This window comes from Falco punctatus (assembly GCF_963210335.1).
Source record: "Falco punctatus genome assembly, chromosome: Z".
NCBI classification, from domain to species: domain Eukaryota; kingdom Metazoa; phylum Chordata; class Aves; order Falconiformes; family Falconidae; genus Falco; species Falco punctatus.
Window position 1 is genome coordinate 68,074,742 of NC_137586.1, and position 18,125 is coordinate 68,092,866.

The window sequence follows — 18,125 nt, forward strand, 5'->3', positions numbered from 1 at the left end:
GTATCTACAGAAGCTAAAAATAAGAACCACCCCAAAATAAACCACAACCCTAAAATTCCAAGTTTGGAAAGTAAATCTTTATTACCATAAACAAAAAATGAGCCTTTCTGAATCCAGCTGTCATATTCAGGATTCTAATCAGACCCACAAGATATCTCTTAATATGAAGCCATACTGTTTCCCAGGCCATCGCCACCAGTGACCACTGTAACATGCATTGCTGCCATAGCTCTCCTAAAAGAGTACATTGTAATTGCTTGTTCTGCTGGTGTCATTTGGACAAAAAGTCAGAGGGAATACAAGAGGTGATAAAATGAGAGATAAATTAAATCTACCATGTGGGGTTAAAGACTTAAATCTATCATGAGGTAAGAAGACTTAGAATTGTTGCAGGGAATTGAAAAATATTTTATTGCTGCATTGCTTTCTAAATACATTTGACTAGAGGTCTTCAAGAAATAGCTCATTTCAATACATATTTAGTTACTAGTCTCAAGTTGGGTTTTTGTTATCAAGGACAAGTCAATGTTTAAGAAAATGTCAGAATTCATTGTCTTCATAATGATCTTCACCATCTACCATCACTGTGTGATATACACCTCTCAGTGGGAAAGATTTGTACCTGGCTTTAAAAAAGAAGCAAAAATTAGTATACAAGAGCTTTTTGTTTTTAAACAAACAAGAATTTACTCAGCTGCACAGAAATTACATGTCACAGAAAATCAGAAAAAGAAGTCCCCAAAAGAACATACTTTAGTTCCATAAGGAACTGAAAAATACACTGGAGAATTGTAAACAAAGGATTTAAAATAAAATTACAGGCATTGAAGTAATGAAAACAGAATTGCTCGACAACATAAAACTGAAATGTTCATCTTGTCCTGAAAACAAAGTTTAGGTGCGCATCCTGCTATCCCATCCGTATAAAGATGCAGTTGCTTCTGAAGATGTGTACACATATGAAAAAACTGCATTTCACTTAATCTTTTCTTTTCAAACTAGCCCATAAACAAATAAGGTTAACTCTCTAATAATTCAAGTAAGCTGCGCTGTTAATCCTGATGTAGAGAAATGCTGTATCTAAACCTTTCACCACAGCAATAAAATACTCTCCTTCCTTCTAGCCAAGAAAAACTATTCCATGGCTGCTAAGCAAGGAAAGGATTAATACTGGCAGAAGTGGTGTTTGTAGACAGCCGTTAGAGCGGGTGGAAGTCCTGAAGCTCACAGGTTTTGCACAGAATTCAGAACTTGTTGAGAGCTTGTACAATGAATTGTAGTTTCAAATTTGTCAAGCAACGCTGTATCTTCATTTAATACAAAATTATGATACTCACAATCCCTCAAAGCAATGATGGATATTCAATTATTTTGCATGTGTTTGTCTCTCCAGTGCTGCTTCCATTCGACTTTGTTTTAAACCCTACAGGACAGAATTTAGTAAAATCTTGGTTTTACTACCATGGAAATAAAAAGTTTAATTGCAGAACAAAAAACTTTTTTTAGTCTTTTACAAATCAAGAACAGCTTTTAATAGCTCTTTGGGGAAATCAGAATAAGCAGTTTAAAAAGGACAAAGCCAACTACACGTCTTCTTTATAATCTGTGGCTCTACAGAATAATTTCAAATATAGACTGCCTGTTCAATTAGAAGTAAATTAAAGCAATCCACAATCATATATAATCTGAAATAAAAAAATCCAAAACTAGTCTTTTGAAGACACCCTATGGCAAAAACCTCCCTGATGTAAAGAGTTTAATTCCTCTTGTAATTTTCTTTCTTCATATCAATACTCCACATCACAGCTTTTTCACAACTATGCTGATAACTCCTGCTGGACCTCCACAATCACCTGGAACAGTTACTAATGAACGGTCTCTGCAAAAATGCCAAATCTGATCCTAAACTGACACTAGCACTCATACTCGAAGAAAATACATAAAAGACTACTGAATAATAAACATAATCAGATTTATTCCACCTGTCTACAGAGACAAAACTGGTTGTTTCAGAATAACTATAAAACACTGGCTATAAAAGCACCTCAAGGGACCTCTCCAGTGGAACAAAAAACTAAACATTGACTATACATATGTGCTGGCTCATGTGACTCCTACTTAAGGACAAGAACATTTATACAAAATACCCTTAAATTTCACTATCATAAATTAGAATAAAAGATCTAAAAAGCAGCCCTCCCTGTCTAACGTCTTGCAGAAAACAGCACCAGCAACACAAAAGCAAAACTTAAAAAAGACACTTCAAGAAAACAGTTGCACATACCAGGTAATACCCAGTGTGATAACCACTCATGTACCAGGCTATCAACATGCTCCCCAATGCTTCATCATCCTCAGAAGAGTCTGGTGTCATAGGTGGTGGAGGAGGAATCAACTAAGAAACGACAAAGGAAATGTCTCTTTCAACAGGGTATACCCCAGATTAGATAGCAACCAATTCTAAAAGATCAAAATGTGAAACTGAAAAATAGGAACATATCTTCAATGCATTCTCTGAAAAGTGTCAAATAAGATGGCATTTTCTGAAAAAAATCTAATTTCCAAAGCTTGGGAGAAACAGAATTCCTGTAGCTTGACTGTACACAAAAGAACTTTTATTAGGGGAAAATACTGATCTGCATCAGTGGAATGCTGTTATTTAAATGTAAGGTGAGGTTTCTTAAAATTAATTTTTCTCTTGGTATTCTTACCAACAGCTTCACTGTCACAAAAATGAGTGCAGACCTGACCTTGTGCATTAGATTATTTTAATATTTGTAACAACGTATTATCAAATACCTGGAAAACACAGACTTTAACGCAGAAATGAGTTCTAAAAACACAAGCAGTGAGCACATTTATTCAGAAAAATTGAGATCACCAATACTCATCTCTGACACTTTCTTCCTCATTCTCCTGTCACTTACTGGTGGTCCTACTGGTAAGGGTGGGGGCCAGCAAGATAACAATGATGGAAGTGCCTTGAATTTTGATCCAGGCTACATTGAAAAAAATTGAATAGTGCAAATTAAAAAGAAATTTCAGGCATTAGGATTTTAAGAGATTTGAAGCAATTCACATACCTTAAACTAAGGACAATACAACCCAGCAAATTTAATGAAATTGCAATAACACACAGTAGCTATTTCTGTGGAGCATTTCACGGCCAGAAAAATAAAAGTTACATTAAGTGTGTCACTGAGGCAAACAGTGCTGAAACAGGGTTCCAGCTAATACAAGCATTTAAAAAAGTTTTTCCTAAACAGAAGTCAGTGGTTGTACTCTTACGTGAAGAAATGTATCTAATATTTCCCAAAGGCAAACGAGTAATTGCTCTGCTCCTGTGTGGCTGGGGGCACATGCTGACTAAATTCCATTATGCTTGCAAATGTCTTTAAATCTTTATGTGTCTTTAAAAATATACAAATCTTTTGATATGAAAGAAAAAAAAGACAAAAGAAAACCTTATAAAGAAATACTGCACAAACAGTAAGATTTAGAAAACATAATGGTGCATTCAACCGCACTATCACTTAGATGCCTACAAACAGGAAAACTGAAGAGTGTATCAATACCCCATCCCTCATAATTCCATGGAGAAGCTACAGCTGAGAGCTTCCATGACATCTGGACATCACTTTTGTTGCCTTCAATATCCTGGGCAGTGAAATATATCTTAGCTAGAAAAAGTGCTAGAAAATAAAAAAGCTAGAAAATCTTAAAACATCAACAGTGCTATCATTAACAGCACTATCACAGTCCAGAGACCACCACCCTTCTTTTAAGTTACAAGGCAATTGCAAAGTTAAGTGTTGGCTACAGAAAAGGCTTTCCTCACTAGCTAGCACTGCAAAAGGGCTACACATAGTAACCTGTGACCAGATTATTCTAAAATGACATACCAACAACTTCCAACATGTGTATTTGTATGTTCACTCTCAAAATGCTGTTATTTGCTTTCTAGACAATGATTAAGTATCATCCTATTGTCTCAGAATTTATAATAACATCAGGCCTAACAACAGTATATGAGTTACTTCAGATAAGGCTGAGCTTACCCTCCCCAGGCCTGGGGTTGCTGGTGGTGAGAGAAAATGAAAATTTTGAGGGGAGAATCTTGCTTTTGTGCAGTTGTTTTTGATTCGAGGTAACTGAGAAGATTTTTCACTTTCATCTGTTGAATATGGTGTTTCATTTTCATTCTAGAAGACACAGACGTTTTTATGGGACGCCCTAAACAAGGGTTTACAGCAAGCAATTTTTGCCTGAAAAAGCCTGGAAAACCCCATCCACATCCTTCCCTCTCTCTAGATAACCCACTTCTACTGAGGAAAGATCTTATAACCTCATAATCTTAACTGCTCACCATTTTAGCTATGTTATCTCTCACTCGTGAATTTCTTGTTGTCCCCTCCCATTTTTCCATTCAGAGTTCCAGAAGTAAGGGGACTCTTTCATTCCCTTCATCAGATTGTGTCCTTTCACAATGGAATCGGGTATCAATTCTCACTCTGAACAACGCAGTGGTACCAGAAATACTGGAAAAGTTGATTCTCCCACTTTCCTTTTCAGACAAACGAAAAAGTGTCCCTCATCTCCCCAAAATTCCCCATCCCATTTACTGTTTCATCACTGGCTGGAGGAAGTAGATCAGACAGGTTCTGCTCCTCCTGATTTCCGTATCCCGTGTAAGTAACAACGCATGTGCCTCTCTTCTGATTGATGGAGGCAATAGTTGCTAGGTACACATTACCATCCTCAGACCAAACAGCATTGCAGCTGTCACCAACTTTCCACTGCAACAGAAGAGGCAAGTAAATACTGACACCAGTGATCAGAGAGAAAGATGCCTTTTCCTAAACGGCATTTTTTCCCCAACCACAAGAACGACTACTTCCCCTGCACCACCACCCCCAGAAGTTTTTCTGTTGTATTTAGCAAAATCGCTAAATGTAAACTATAGATAAGGTTAATAAGATTACCACCACCACCACGCCAGAACGTTACTCTCAAGGTGATTAAAAAGCTGCTTTTGAGTACCACAGAGAAGTACAACACGCAATACAAACGTTGCTAGCGTCTACAGGTGAGGTGACCTGTTTCCAAGGCACTGCGTTGCTCTTCTTCCTATTCCTGTTCTTTTTATTGTTTTTTCTTTTCATCCTCAGGCGCTGCTCCTGCTTGTCCGAAGGCTCCGAACACTCACCATTCTTTAAAGCGTTCTTCGGGAAGAGAGAGGAGGGAAGCAATGAAAGGCAACCCAGCGGCGCCAGCCCCGGGCCCAGCCTCGCGCGGGCCGCCCCTTACCCTGAAGGAGGCCACCGCCTTGTCGTACGCCTTGATGAGGGCCGTGTCGTCCCACACATCCGAGTCGTCGCTCTGCAGAGGCCACAGACCGCTTTACCGCCGCTCCCAAAGCCCCGCTGCCGCTGCCCCTGCCCCCGCCCCCGCCCCGGCCCCGGCCGGCGCCCACCTGCCCGGTCCCACGCCGGTACACCACCTGCCCCGCCATGGCCGGCCCCTGCCCCGCGCGCACGCCATCTGCGCACGCGCCGAATCGTCACTTCCGGCGCGCCGCGCCACCGCCCTGCGGCGTCAGGGACCCTCTCCCGCACGCCCCTCCTTCGCACCACTCCCATGGCAGGGATCCCTCCGCCGCGGCGCGGATCCCTCCGCCGGGTCGATCGCCGCGTTGGACCGAAGCGTTGCCGCGCGGGCCTGGCAGCGCGCCGGCCGAGCGCCAGCAAAAACACTTGCTCAGCTCACGGCCAAGCGCAGGTATGAGGTTGCCCGGACAGCCGCGCTCTCCTTCAGGTTCCCCGGGGGGCTGTTAACATCGACTGTGCTCCAGTCCCGCTACAGCAAAGACCCCAGATGCTCTCCTTCGGAGAAGCAGCTCTGCCTCACTCAGTGCATGCACACTGAGCCATGCCTGTAAGTGACCCCTGTGTTTTCTCACCCAAAGTTCTTATCCTTGAGGCTAGTTTACGCATTTTAGGGACAATGCAGTTTCAACACCTGCAACTCATTAACTTCAAGCCTGCAGCTTCTCTGAAGTTAGTATCAGCAGCAGATTCACCACCAGTGACATGCACCAATGAAGTCTGCAACTTTGACAGGCATCTTTCTATAGTGCTGACTTACCACTTCCGTTGCTTGTAATAGGCATTTAAAGTTTTATTTATACTTGTATTGCACTGCATTTCTCCATTTGTGCTCTTGGTAACTTCTTGGAAATCAACTGATGATCAAGCCTAACCAATTCACATCAGACAGTATTTCATGCAACATTTTATTATAAAAATAATTTAACATAAGATCTACAGTTTAGACCTCTGTAAGATTAAGCACATTTTACAAGTATGTTCCATTCTCAATGAAGCTGTACTTCAATAATTAAGACAAGAAAATCTGGTCTAACTGTAGATTCAGAAATTCATTGTTACTGGAACCACTAAGTTAAACCAACAAATGCAGCAAAAGCTGCGGTAAAGCTGTCACTTGTACTTTTCATATACATGCAGAACAGTGTAGTCAGTTTTGAAATAGCACACCAGACAATTAAGCCTACATTAACCAGAAAATACTAAACAGAAAAAACTAATGCTAGCTGAAGAGCTCTGCAATACAGACATTTAATCATTTAATGGCCAGACACTTCTACAAATTATCTTCTAGGCCCTTCTGCTTCATTGGTGCATTCTTATCTTCGCCATACAGACAGCTCATTTTGCTCCTGTCTGCATAGACTTCCTTTCATTAGCTGCTTTTTGTTTTTGCTGCATAATTTCAGAGTCTCTGTAAAGAAAAGAAAAAAAAAGTAGGATTTCAGACACCGGCTCACTGTTTTTCTAAGTAGGGTCTCCTCCTGCTTGTTTTTGCCCTTTACCAACCCCCATTTCAAGGGGAAAAGATTCATATACAACTTTTTAAGTTAGCCATGAGCATACTGTTTCTATTACCCTTTTTTTTCAGTACAGTACCCCTTGAGGTAAACAAATTACTTCGTTAGTAGACCTTACATAATTATTTTAGTTTTAGGACACAATAGATCAAACATCTTCAAGAAAGTATTACGCAATCATTTCCTGTTTGTTCCAAACAAAAAGCTGCTCAAAAGAAATAAAAGCTTTATGGGTCTTATGAAAAGTATGTCTCTTTAACAGCAGATATAGTAAAACATACATCCACAGTTTATGCTCTGGCATGTGAATGGACTGTCAATCAAAGCAAAGTACTTAAATGCTGTTTTCAGCTACGACAGTGGATTCTTTCTCACCCATTTCCCCCTCCTATTTTGCCCAGCCATTTCAGTCAACTTTACTAGATCTTACCTCTGTTTTCTCTGAGAAGCAGACAAGCTATCTTCTTTCCTTTTCCCTTTGTGGATCTCCTGAGTCTTTTTCAGGTTCTTTTGGCGGGCAAGTTCACGCTGGTTTCCACCTGTAAGATATACAGTTAATACAGGTGCTACCACTCTTTTTTTTAAACCCAGTTTGCCTGTGTAGAAGTGTATTATAAAGGTGGTAAGGTTTGGCTCAATCTGGAGAGTGGCATGGCAGTATCTTCCTTCACAGTCTCCCCCTCCAGTGCACAATGGGAAGTATGAAAGCTTTTAGTTCTGACATTTATGTTGCTACAGGTCATGTCCAAGAGATGACCAAAATCCATTCCAACAATAGCCCAGGCAAAATCACAACAGTAACTCATCCGAAGAGGAGCGATCCTCTATCTCAAACATATTCTAGCATCCCAATATAGCTTACAAATTAATTTTAGACTGAAAGAACAGCATTAAAGTAAGGGCAGCCTGGAAGAGTTCAGAAGCGTTCTCACACTCTTCCCAAAGCCCTCTTAAGAAATCAAAAAGCAAATGGCTGCCAAGTTTTCTCCAGAAATATCTACCTGCTTTCAGTCTGTAATGCTGTCTCACAAAGTCACTAACAGATTCATCACATCCCATGGTCAAGCACCACAAACTTCTGAAGTCTTGCTCATACTTAGTAGTAGCAATTAGGGGCTTTGCATCTATTTGTAGAAAAAATACATTTCTGCAGATGCTACTTAGAAGATGACCAGTATACCTAACACATATGAGAACTTCGGCTTTACTTTTTACTGTATGAAGTCCTCAAAACTACTTAACACAGGGTTCACAATGTATTACTGGGCACTCATGCCCCAGAAGCCCAGCCAGCACTATCAAATGCTAGAGTTGCCTTAATCTGGGAATCAAGAAAGCAGAGAAGACCACATAGTACACAAGCAGCTGTATGCAAGTTTAAATAATTTTTGCTCCAAGGCAGCTAACATGCATGCAGTATGGAGTTACAGCAGCTATGGAGCTTCAGCCCAAGATTTTGTTTACCCACCCTATGCCACAGAACCCCTTGCAAAAGAGCTGGGGGAGCTGACAATCTTACCTTATAGCACAACCAAAACTCCAGTTCTTCATCAAAACACCTTGCTCAGAATAAAACAGCCTACCCCCTTCCCAAGTCAGGTGCATGCATGTGTCCCTCTGCAGGGTGGACAACCCTAATGCTGTTCACATGCAAGAATATTTTCATGCTTTTGAAGGAATTAGCAAACAAACATTCAGGAAGGTTCCTTCTATGCACTGTTACAGATTTTCTGTTCACAGCTTTCTTCCCCATGCATGCTTTTTAGATTTCATTGTTAACCAACATCTGCATTTTTCAACCTTCCTCATTTTAGGTATTTCTCTGTGTAGGAGCTCCCTTAACTTGGCAGCAAGGGCACAGTTACATTTTTTCTATCTACTTTGCTTGTCAAGTCCATTCAATTAGTTATGCTCAAATACTATTAAAGAGGTGACAAGATATTTATCATTTGAAATCAAGGGCAGCTCTTAAGCATGGCCTTAGCAAGTGCTTAGCCTCACTCTCAACTGGACATACAAAGACACAAAACCACATTACTGTTGCCAGTATAGAGGACACATCTTCAGGGTACAACCAGCTTTCCCCTGGAATACAAACCCCCTGAACTGCTGGCAAGTTAGGTATGCAATCCTTTTGATCAGACAACATTCCTAAGGGCATGACATCAAATCCAGCACAACACAACTGCTGCTCAGAGCAGAAGCAACTCTGCATCTAAACACTCAGGGTCTTCCAGGTAATGGCCACAGCCATCACAGTTACAAACTCTTTTGCATTTGCTGGCAATCTTTCCTTAATATCCATCTCTTTATGGCAGTTCTAACCTGCTGTAACCTGCCAGAGCAGGTTCACTTGCTTGGTATTTCTTCTTGCCCTGCTTCTTTTGGACTCCACATGTTCCCAATATGCTAGGTGTAATCACTTGTGCTGCTGAACAAACATGATCACATTTTTCTATGCTCAAAAATGAAAGATCCATCTCCCCATAATTTCTGTAGTGCCTCTTTTCAGATTCTCTCAAGTCTAAAGACTCCCTATGTCATCTTTCAATCTTGAAGACAGAGATCTCTCCAGTCTTCAGGTGCCCATACTTTCAAGTATACGGCAACAGTTTCAGACTAGGTCAATTTTAAACAGCAACCTGTTGACAGGATCCACAGCTTTGTATTCACCCTGTTTCTCTGATAAAGGTACTTGCCATATCAACAAGTAGACAAAAGCAACCCTAGAGAAGCCAGGGTTCTGTGCATTCTTCACACCAGCATGTGTACTGTCTGGCAAGAGGTGCCAGAAGCCCAAATGAAAACAGCAAATTATGACTGTTGCTTCCTAAGGGCTACTCCTGCCTTGGAAGATATATTTCATCTGTGACAGGATGTCAAGTACTACCTTTTGAAAAAACTAAAGAGAACTCCTTCTCCTTAGCGTTCAGTGAGATCCTGTCCCCAGCTTCCATATAGAAGAGCCACTGTTTGTTCAGAAACTGAATTATACCAGCTATCTATCTCTAGCAGTACTGGTGATTACAACCTGATGAGTCATGAGCAGATGATACATTCCAGGCTATAAATGGTTCTTTGGACTTGTGGTGCTCAGGAGGCATCAAGGTCATGTGAACAAGCTAGCAGCAATGAAAGAGCTCTTGTGCTTAAAGAAATAAAGTATGGAAGTCAAACCACACTTCTATAGTCAGAATTCATAGAGCAGTTACCCTCTGCCCTTAGCCTTATGCACTTTCCAAGCAAACATCATGCAGGGTGTCTGCAGAGTTATTCCATACACAGTAAGATTGTAATCTTAGGAACCGAACTAAATGGCATCACTGAAAAGCTTGGCTGCCACTCCTGCACAGGAAAGAAGAGCACACAGAAAAGTAGAGCAATACAGTATGCACACAAGGCATACAGAGCCAAACAACTATTTGAAAAAAAAACCCCTTGTACTATCTCTATTTCCAAGTCAATGCTTTCAAGGACTGTTTGGCCCCAGTACCTCAACTGGGATGCTGAATGAGTATCCCTAGCTCCAAGTGAGATCGTGTTGCCTCCTATATTCTGTCACTTCAACCTACATCTTCCAGGAAGGGTGGTCCAGTCCTGACAGAAGACAGTTCAGCTTCCTGTAATGTGAAATTCAAGCATGAACTGCCACATAAAGGCAAGTGCACCCTTCCTGCAGATACCTATGCCTGAGCATCCCCATTCTTGCCCGACTCTGCAAGACATGTGCTTTAGTTCAAATGTCCCTGCTCTTCCATCTCCAAGATCTAGCTGTTCTTGAAAAGAAAGATAAGCAAAAGACCTCTGAATAGCACTGAAACAAGCAGTAATCATCTCTACTGTAAGGAAGTCAAATAGAATGGCTGTAGGGATTGCCTACTGAGGTCATCATCCCTAGAGTTCTTTCTGAGCAGCAAAGGATGTAATCGTATCAAAACTTAAGAAGAAAAGTGCCTGCCACCATGTCCCAAAAATGGAAAGCAAAATTAAACAGAGCCATTTAATGCTAGAACAAAGCAATAATGGAAGATGAGTGACAAAAAAACCCCTCCAATTCATCCAGCCATCACCATCTTCACAAATTTACTCAGTTTTCAGCTACCCTGAAATCTGGAAATGCAACAAGTACCATAAATTTATGAACTCAGAAGCACAGTAAGTAGTTGATACCAAGTAATCTGTTCTTATTCTATTTTGCTATATATCCATTTTAAATCACAGGGTCTAGTCTAGGTCTGACTGACAACAAAGCACTGAACTCTGATAACATGTACTAAAGCTAGGGCGAGACTGCATGGTAGCACACCAGAACTTCCACATCTCTAGTACTTAAGATACGGCATTAAACTTGGTTGTTGTAAGGTGAAATGCTATGCTCAAGTGTGGGACACTGATTCTTTTTAACCTTAAGCTAGCTATATGTATTTTATCTTCACGCCGAGCAGGAGAAAAAAATACCTAAGCCCTAAACCTTCCTCTTCTTCACATTCAAAGTCTGACCTGTGCACAAATACTTTAACAATGCAAATATTCACCTGCACTTCCAGCAGTATAGTGGCTTCAAAGCTATGTATTTTTAAGTGTGAATGTAAAAAACACCTCCTCAATCAGAGGCAGGTTCTGTATGGCCAAGAATATGCAGAAGCCAAAACAGCAACCCCACCAGTTAGGTCCGTTGGAATATTCTAGATGTGGTTCACAGTTCTCCACCATTTTAGAGTAGATATACCAACGTTACTTTTGCATACAGTGACGATTAGCAAGTTCTGTTCCCCTTTCAACGACAGCTTCAACAACCACCATTTAAGGAACATAGAATTCAGTCTTTGGCAGTGATACAAAAGCCACTTTGTGACCAGACGGTAGCTAGGACTGAAACTGAGCGTTACTGATCTTCTAGCATATGACCATCTTCCTTCCTCCTCTCCACACCCCCACCACCACCCACGCCACCCCCCAACACAGCTACGCCAGGGGACGAGGTGCGGATGTTTTTACCGCCAGTCTAGGCGGGCGGTGAGATGTCAGAAGCCTCAGCCCTAGCGGCCCACCCACCTGCCGCCGAGTTTTGCCACAGGGGACGCCAAGTCCACAAGGCCCAAGACCCGACAGCGGCCCCAGACCGACCACCGGGCTGCCCTCGGCGTCGCACCCAGGCCTCGCATCCCTGCCGGCCAGGAGGCAGCCGGGCCGCCGCCTTGCCGGTGGAGCGGCCCAAGGCCCACCGCCCACACCGCTCCCCGGACAGGGCCCCAAAGCAGTCCCCTTGAGGCCTGCTGGCACTCACGGGTCATCGCGAGACGCTCGGGCCACGCAGAACGGCTACTGCCGCCGCCCACCGGGCACCGCGCCCCACCGCTAGCCAAATCTTTCCACCTGCCGCTACCCGCCGCCGCTGCCCCCTATAAAGCCTCGCCGGCCCCTGACGTCATTGCGGCGCGCGGGAGGCGGCACACCGCCCGGCGGCCTGGGCCAATCAGCGGGCGGGGCGTTGCTGCCGCGCGCCTGTGGAGGGCGCGGCCGTTCCTCTCCTTCCGCCCGCCCCGCGAGGCGGGTGTCGGGGCCGCGGAGGCGGTGCCGCCGGTGCTGGTGCCGGGCTGTCTCGTGTGGCCGCGGGAGGGGCGCTGCCGGTGGACGGGCGGCCGCTCCCCACGGACAGTTTTCGGAGAATCAAGCTCCCGTGAAGCGGCGAGAGCTAGAAACCCCGCGGCGGGCGGGCCTGGCACGCTCGCTGTCGGAACGAGCAACGGCGGCAGTGCGACAATCCCACTGAGCTGTGGTCGGGGCGAGAGACTGCAAAGGCGGCCGCATCCGCGCGAGTAGTAGTTCCCGTGACACAGCGCGCGGCTTTCGGCCAGCGATCAAGTGGAAAAAGAAATCACTACAGCTCCTTGTAATTTACAACCACCAATACCATGCGGCTCGGTATTAGATCAGGTCACACGTGGTTAACCGAAACGGTCTGCTGAGATTTAGACAAAACACGTAGGTATCTACAATGAAAAAGCAAAGAATTTAAAAAACGGAGAAAGAATGTTATAAACAGTTAACGAATCAAGGCCTTGGGAGAAGAAACAGACACCATAAATACAGCTAGCTGGGGCATAAGACGAGGAGAACCAAAGAGTTAATGGGACCAAACAGAAAAGTACTGTAATTACGAATGAACTATCCAATTCGCATACTAAAAAGTCCACCCTGGAGCACAGGAAGCCCCCTGCTAACAGAGCCCCTATCCACAGAATACGAAAGGAGAACGCTGTTCCTTTAAGTGGAGCCGAGGCTCGGGAGAGACAGAATTAAGTGTGACTAAACGTCATTGTACACCAACGTTCAAAGCGCGTACAATGTTTTACCGTGCGTTTAGAAGGTCGCTAGCTTTGTGCTAGCAGAGCACCCAGCTCTGCGCAGACGTGCGATACACGATGGTGTCCCGGTTCTGTGTGTGCATCGGCTCTCGCTTACCGGTAGGGCTAATGAAACAATTGTACCACGCTGGAATTTTCAATTTTGAACCGAGCGGTTTGTGAGACAGCAAAAGATTAAACAAAAAACCGAACCCAAACACTCTGCTGTTTTCCTTGGGCGTTACTCGTCTTTTCTAGCTTTGCTCGCTGAGAACAGCGGTGTATTCTTCCATTTAGAGAATGCTTTTCCCCCCCCCCCCTAAACACCGCCCAAGCCTTCCCGAAGGAAAGCACTTGTTCCGAGCCGCAGGAATCTCCCTTCTGCGTTTCAAATCGATCGTCGCGGGCAGAACCAGCGCCTGGGAAGCTGTCCTCGGGATGCCCGAGTTACGGGCCGCCCACGCCTTCGGAGCCGCGGAAGCACTACCGCGGCCGGCCCTGCCGCCCGACCGCGCCCCCCGCGGGCGGTCCCGCCGGCGCTCCCGTCACGCCGCCGCGCCGCACCCCCGCCGCGGGCGCTGCCCCCTCCCGCCCCTCCCGCCCCTCCCGCCGCAGTCTGATGACGTTGCCGGCCGCGCCGGCCGCGCCGGCCAGTGACATGCCGTGAGGCGACCGCGATCGCGGCCTGCACCGGGCCGCGCGCCGCCGGCGCTATGTTCCGCCGAGCCCGCCTCCATGTGCGGCCCAACGTGCGACCCGCGGGCAGGGGCGCCGGCGGCGCGGCGGACCCGGAGCCTCAAAGCTCGAGCTCCCCGGCGGCTGCCGGAGCAGAGGCGGCGGCGGGAGCGGCGACCGAGCCCCCGCCGGCCTCGCGGCGGGCTGGGAGGTGAGTCCCCGCCAGGCCCCGCGGGAGCCTGGTGTGTGGGGAGCGGGGAGGGCCGTGCCGCGGGGCTCCCCCCGCGGGGTCCTGCCTGGGCCGCAGCCGCCGCCCGGCCCTGGATCCCCGGGAGTGGGACGGGTCTGGGGCGGTGGGGGGGACCCGCTCGCGCTGCCCTTCGGAAGCCGCTTGGAAAGGCAGCAGTGACTAGCTGTCCAGTAACGCTTGTTGTCACGGTCTGTCACCTCCTGGTTGTCCGTGCTTTAGTCTGGAGTTGTCCTGAAGACCTCCTGAAGTAAGAGATGCTGCACTGCTCCGTGCCTGCTGAGAGTTGTGTATGCGGTACGCGGGCCGCGGCCTGTGGGTGCTTGACACAATTTCAGCCTGAACAAACCCTGCATTTCTTTGCTGCAGTTGCACTGCAGGTGTTTGAAGTAATATGTAAGTTAAGACTGCAAAGCAGGGGCCGAGTGTGACACTCGTTTTTTCTGGCACTGCAGCACCAGGAAGCTTCTCCACTTTGCTGTGTTCAGCAAAAATTCTTTGCACTATACATAACTGAATGACTTTAGTTTTGCATTTTTATAGAACTTCTTGTTTTGTATTCACTTCCTTACACATTAGCAAGAGAGAACTTTCTGGCTTTTTCCTTTTTTGATTGTTGAACTGGTTTTTGCTGCAATGGAAATGTATTGTGAGGTTGGTTCTAGGACTAGTCCTTCAGGACCTCCCTATTGCAAGTTAGCCCCAGCTGGCCATTAAGCTCCACACAGCTGCTTGCTTGCTTGCTACTTCCCCCCACCCCACCCCCCAGTCCCCAGGCCGGATGGGCAGAGAATCAAAGGGTAAAAGTGCAAAACACTCATGAGTTGAGATAAAGACAGTTTAATAGGTAAAGCAAAAGCCGCATCCACAAGCAAAGCAAAACTGGGAATTCATTCACTGCTTCCCATCAGCAGGCCAGTGTTCGTCCATCTCCAGGAAAGCAGGGCTTCCTGCTTGTAGTGGTTACTTGGGAACAAACACTGTTGCTCCAGATGTCCTCCTTTTGTCCTTCTTCCTTCAGCTTTTATGGCTAAGCATGACACCAGCTAGTTTGCAGTATCCCTTTGGTCAATTGGGGTTGGCTGCCCTGGCCATGTCCCCTCCCAACTTCTTGTGCACCTTCAGCCTCACTGATGGGGTGGGGTGAGAAAAGGCCTTGACACTGTGTAAACGCTGCTTAGTGGTAGCTGAAATACAGGTGTGCTATCAGCACCGTTTTGGTTGGAAATCTGAAACATAGCAGTGTGTGACCCACTGTGAAGAAAATTAACTGTACCTGCCAAAAGCAGTACAGCCCAGTTCTTCAGGACACTTTCCCAGTCTGATAACTGCTCTTCAGAACAACCAGCTCACTTCTTAGAACTAGTTGGTTTTGCATCTAGCATGAGTACCTCTGTTGTTTCAGTTGAAATTTGTCCTTTATGGCATAATACAAAATCATCTTACAGTTTTATGTTTCCTGTGACTAGAAATTCAGCTATCAGACTAGTTGGCACAGCTTGCTTTTAGTAAACCCATGCTGCCTTTTATTCAACTTGTAATATGCATCTTTTATACTTAAATTTGTTTTGTGTTATACTATTAGGAATTTTTCCTTTCAGATTTTATTTATAAAATTTATGTGTTACAGAGATCAGGTCACTGAATCTTTTGTTATTATAGAATCACTTAGGTTGGAAAAAAACATCAAGTCCAACCATTAACCCAGGAGTGCTGAGTCCATCACTAAACCATGTCCCTAAGTACTGCATCTACATGTTTTTTTAAACACGTCCAGGGATGGCGATTCCACCACCTCCCTGGGCAGCCTGTTCCAATGCTTCACCACACTTTCAGTGAAGAAAGTTTTCCTAATCTCCAATCTAAACCTCCCCTGGTGCAACTTGAGGCTGTTTCCTCTTGTCCTGTCGCTTCTTACTTGGGAGAAGAGACCAACCCCCACCCGCCCACAGCCTCCTGTCAGGCAGCTGTAGAGAGCAGCAAGGTCCCCCCTGAGCCTCCAGACTGAACACCCCCAGCCCCCTCAGCGGCTCCCCACAAGACCTGTGCCCCAGCCCCTTCCCCAGCCCCGCTGCCCGTCTCTGGACACGCTGCAGCCCCTCTACGTCCCTCTTGCAGAGAGGGGCCCAGACCTGAACACAGGGTTCGAGGGGTGGCCTCAGCAGTGCCCAGTGCAGGGGGACGGTCACTGCCCTGGTCCTGCTGGCCACCCTGCTGGGGACACCAGCCAGGGTGCTGCTGGCCGCCTGGGCCCCCTGGGCACACTGCTGGCTCCTGCCCAGCCGGCCGTCACCCAGCACCCCCAGGCCCTTTCCCACCAGGCCCTTTCCAGCCGCTCTGCCCCAGCCTGTAGCGCTGCGTGGGGCTGGTGTGACCCAAGGGCAGGACACAGCACTCCAGTATTTTTTCTTAAATGAAGGTATAATTGCTATTTTTTTTAATTATGTGGTACTGTTGCTGTTACAGCAGATTTATTAAAGACTTCGTGTTTGTAATTTAATGGGTTCTTCAGTGTAATCTAACTGCACATTTCAAAACTAGACAACAATGCTGTTCTGAAAGGGAGAGTATTCTAAGGGGTCTATTCATGTAGCTTGAGTAATAAACCTTTGCCATGGAAGTAACAGGCTCATAAAATATTTTCCTCAATAAATGTGGAAAATACCCAAGTATACAAATTCACATCCCAGTGTTTTAAAGAAAAAGTGGAGCATTTGTAGGAAGTTTAAGACTGTGGTGGAAGTTGTTCACATTGAATGTAGTGTACAAACCTCTTCAGTTTTCCAATGCAGTGAAATGTATGGGATGTAGCTAGGAAAGAACTTCTTTGGAGGAGTTTGGAAAATGATGCACTTTTAAGAGATTTATTGCAGAATAGGCAGTATTAGCTTCCTGGGGAGCTTTCTCTCTAGATAGTGTATTTTAAAGATTGGCTGACTGGGTGTCTCGGAAGATTCAGGAAAAGTGAGTTTGAGGAATGACACTGTATTTGATTTTCTGAGTGCAGTAATTGGTGACATACAGCCCTTTGTGTTTGTTGTATGGTCTGCAAGAAAAGTAAAGGCAAATGTGAAAATATATTGCATATTTATACTTCCAACCTAAGGCATTCCTTCATAGCTGCTCAAAACTGTATCTGTAGTGTCAGTTAGTTTCTTTTGATTTGTTTTCTAAATGCTGAATGGATTTTGTTGGTTTGAGGGAAGTGAAAATTCTCTGAGCCTAAGATAATATTTTTTTTACATACAGTTTCTGCTGAATTGTATTTAACTCTTCAGAAATCTGATGTAACACTGATTAAAAACTTCACAAGACACAGGTGGTATGGAGAAGATGAACAAAAAGTTACTTTCCACTGTCTCTTGCTGTATGGACTCCAGATATTGTTGAAAGGAACTTGGAAGGATCTCATTCAAAACACACAGACAGGCACCATGTAGTCAGGCTGCTGAACTCCTTACTGAGGGATGTTCTGTGTACTGAAAATGTATATGAACTCACAGTGTGGGGCAAATTGATTCAGCCGTTTAACAGAGGCTACTAAATAAAAAAACATCATATGTGGCATTTGCCTGAGTCACAGATAGTAGCTGAAGAGGATTTGCAAAAGTTTCATTGTATGTTAATGCTTTCCTTCCATTACTTTAAAGTAATTTGCTTCTGACTCTTTGAAGATGACAAAGTGAACTGTGGGTGTGGTTGTCCTTATGCGCAGAAACAAGGCAAAGTTCCAATGTAAAATGAAAAAAACTCTTTATGACTCAGTTATAATTCTGCTGCAGTCTTACTGTGAGCCATAGCCAAAGAGCCAAACACTGGAGTCTGCAAATTTGGGAAGATTATAAAGGTTGGCAATTTTGCTTGCACTTTGAAAATTATTTCTGTCTAAGGGATGGGAAAAATACTTAGACAAGAAAGCTTTCCAGGGAAACTAAAAATTGTTGCCTTTAAG

At 44.9% G+C, this 18,125-nt stretch overlaps 3 protein-coding genes across 12 annotated transcripts in view; 1 reads left to right on the top strand and 2 right to left on the bottom strand.

The window, feature by feature from the left end:
- Positions 1–55: 55 nt before the first annotated feature.
- SMN1 (survival of motor neuron 1, telomeric) lies at positions 56–5,621 on the bottom strand. Of its 5 annotated transcripts, none has more exons than XM_080372027.1 (9): positions 5,474–5,621; positions 5,308–5,379; positions 5,070–5,222; positions 4,623–4,796; positions 4,059–4,202; positions 2,928–2,999; positions 2,285–2,395; positions 1,338–1,423; positions 56–622 (listed from the first exon to the last, which is right to left on the bottom strand). In XM_080372027.1, the coding sequence occupies exons 1-8, from the start codon at positions 5,510–5,512 to the stop codon at positions 1,367–1,369; spliced, it is 822 nt and encodes a 273-aa protein (XP_080228153.1). In that variant the 5' UTR covers positions 5,513–5,621; the 3' UTR covers positions 56–622; positions 1,338–1,366. The 5 variants fall into 5 exon arrangements, with proteins under 5 accessions (XP_080228153.1, XP_080228152.1, XP_080228154.1 ...); XM_080372026.1 differs by having other exon boundaries at positions 56–626; XM_080372028.1 differs by having other exon boundaries at positions 56–626; positions 5,097–5,222; positions 5,474–5,620.
- Positions 5,622–6,273: 652 nt separating this feature from the next.
- On the bottom strand, positions 6,274–12,332 carry LOC308056510 (small EDRK-rich factor 1). The gene is made up of 3 exons (XM_080372033.1): positions 12,192–12,332; positions 7,335–7,443; positions 6,274–6,798 (listed from the first exon to the last, which is right to left on the bottom strand). The coding sequence occupies exons 1-3, from the start codon at positions 12,196–12,198 to the stop codon at positions 6,726–6,728; spliced, it is 189 nt and encodes a 62-aa protein (XP_080228159.1). The 5' UTR covers positions 12,199–12,332; the 3' UTR covers positions 6,274–6,725.
- A 115-nt stretch (positions 12,333–12,447) lies between these two features.
- BDP1 (BDP1 general transcription factor IIIB subunit) overlaps positions 12,448–18,125 on the top strand; it is a 56,424-nt gene continuing 50,746 nt past the window's right edge. For all 6 annotated transcript variants that reach the window (XM_080372015.1, XM_080372018.1, XM_080372017.1 and 3 more), the window contains exon 1: positions 12,448–14,137. In XM_080372015.1, coding sequence (XP_080228141.1) covers positions 13,965–14,137 — 173 coding nt within the window. In that variant the 5' untranslated portion in view covers positions 12,448–13,964. The remainder of the gene's footprint in view (positions 14,138–18,125) is intronic.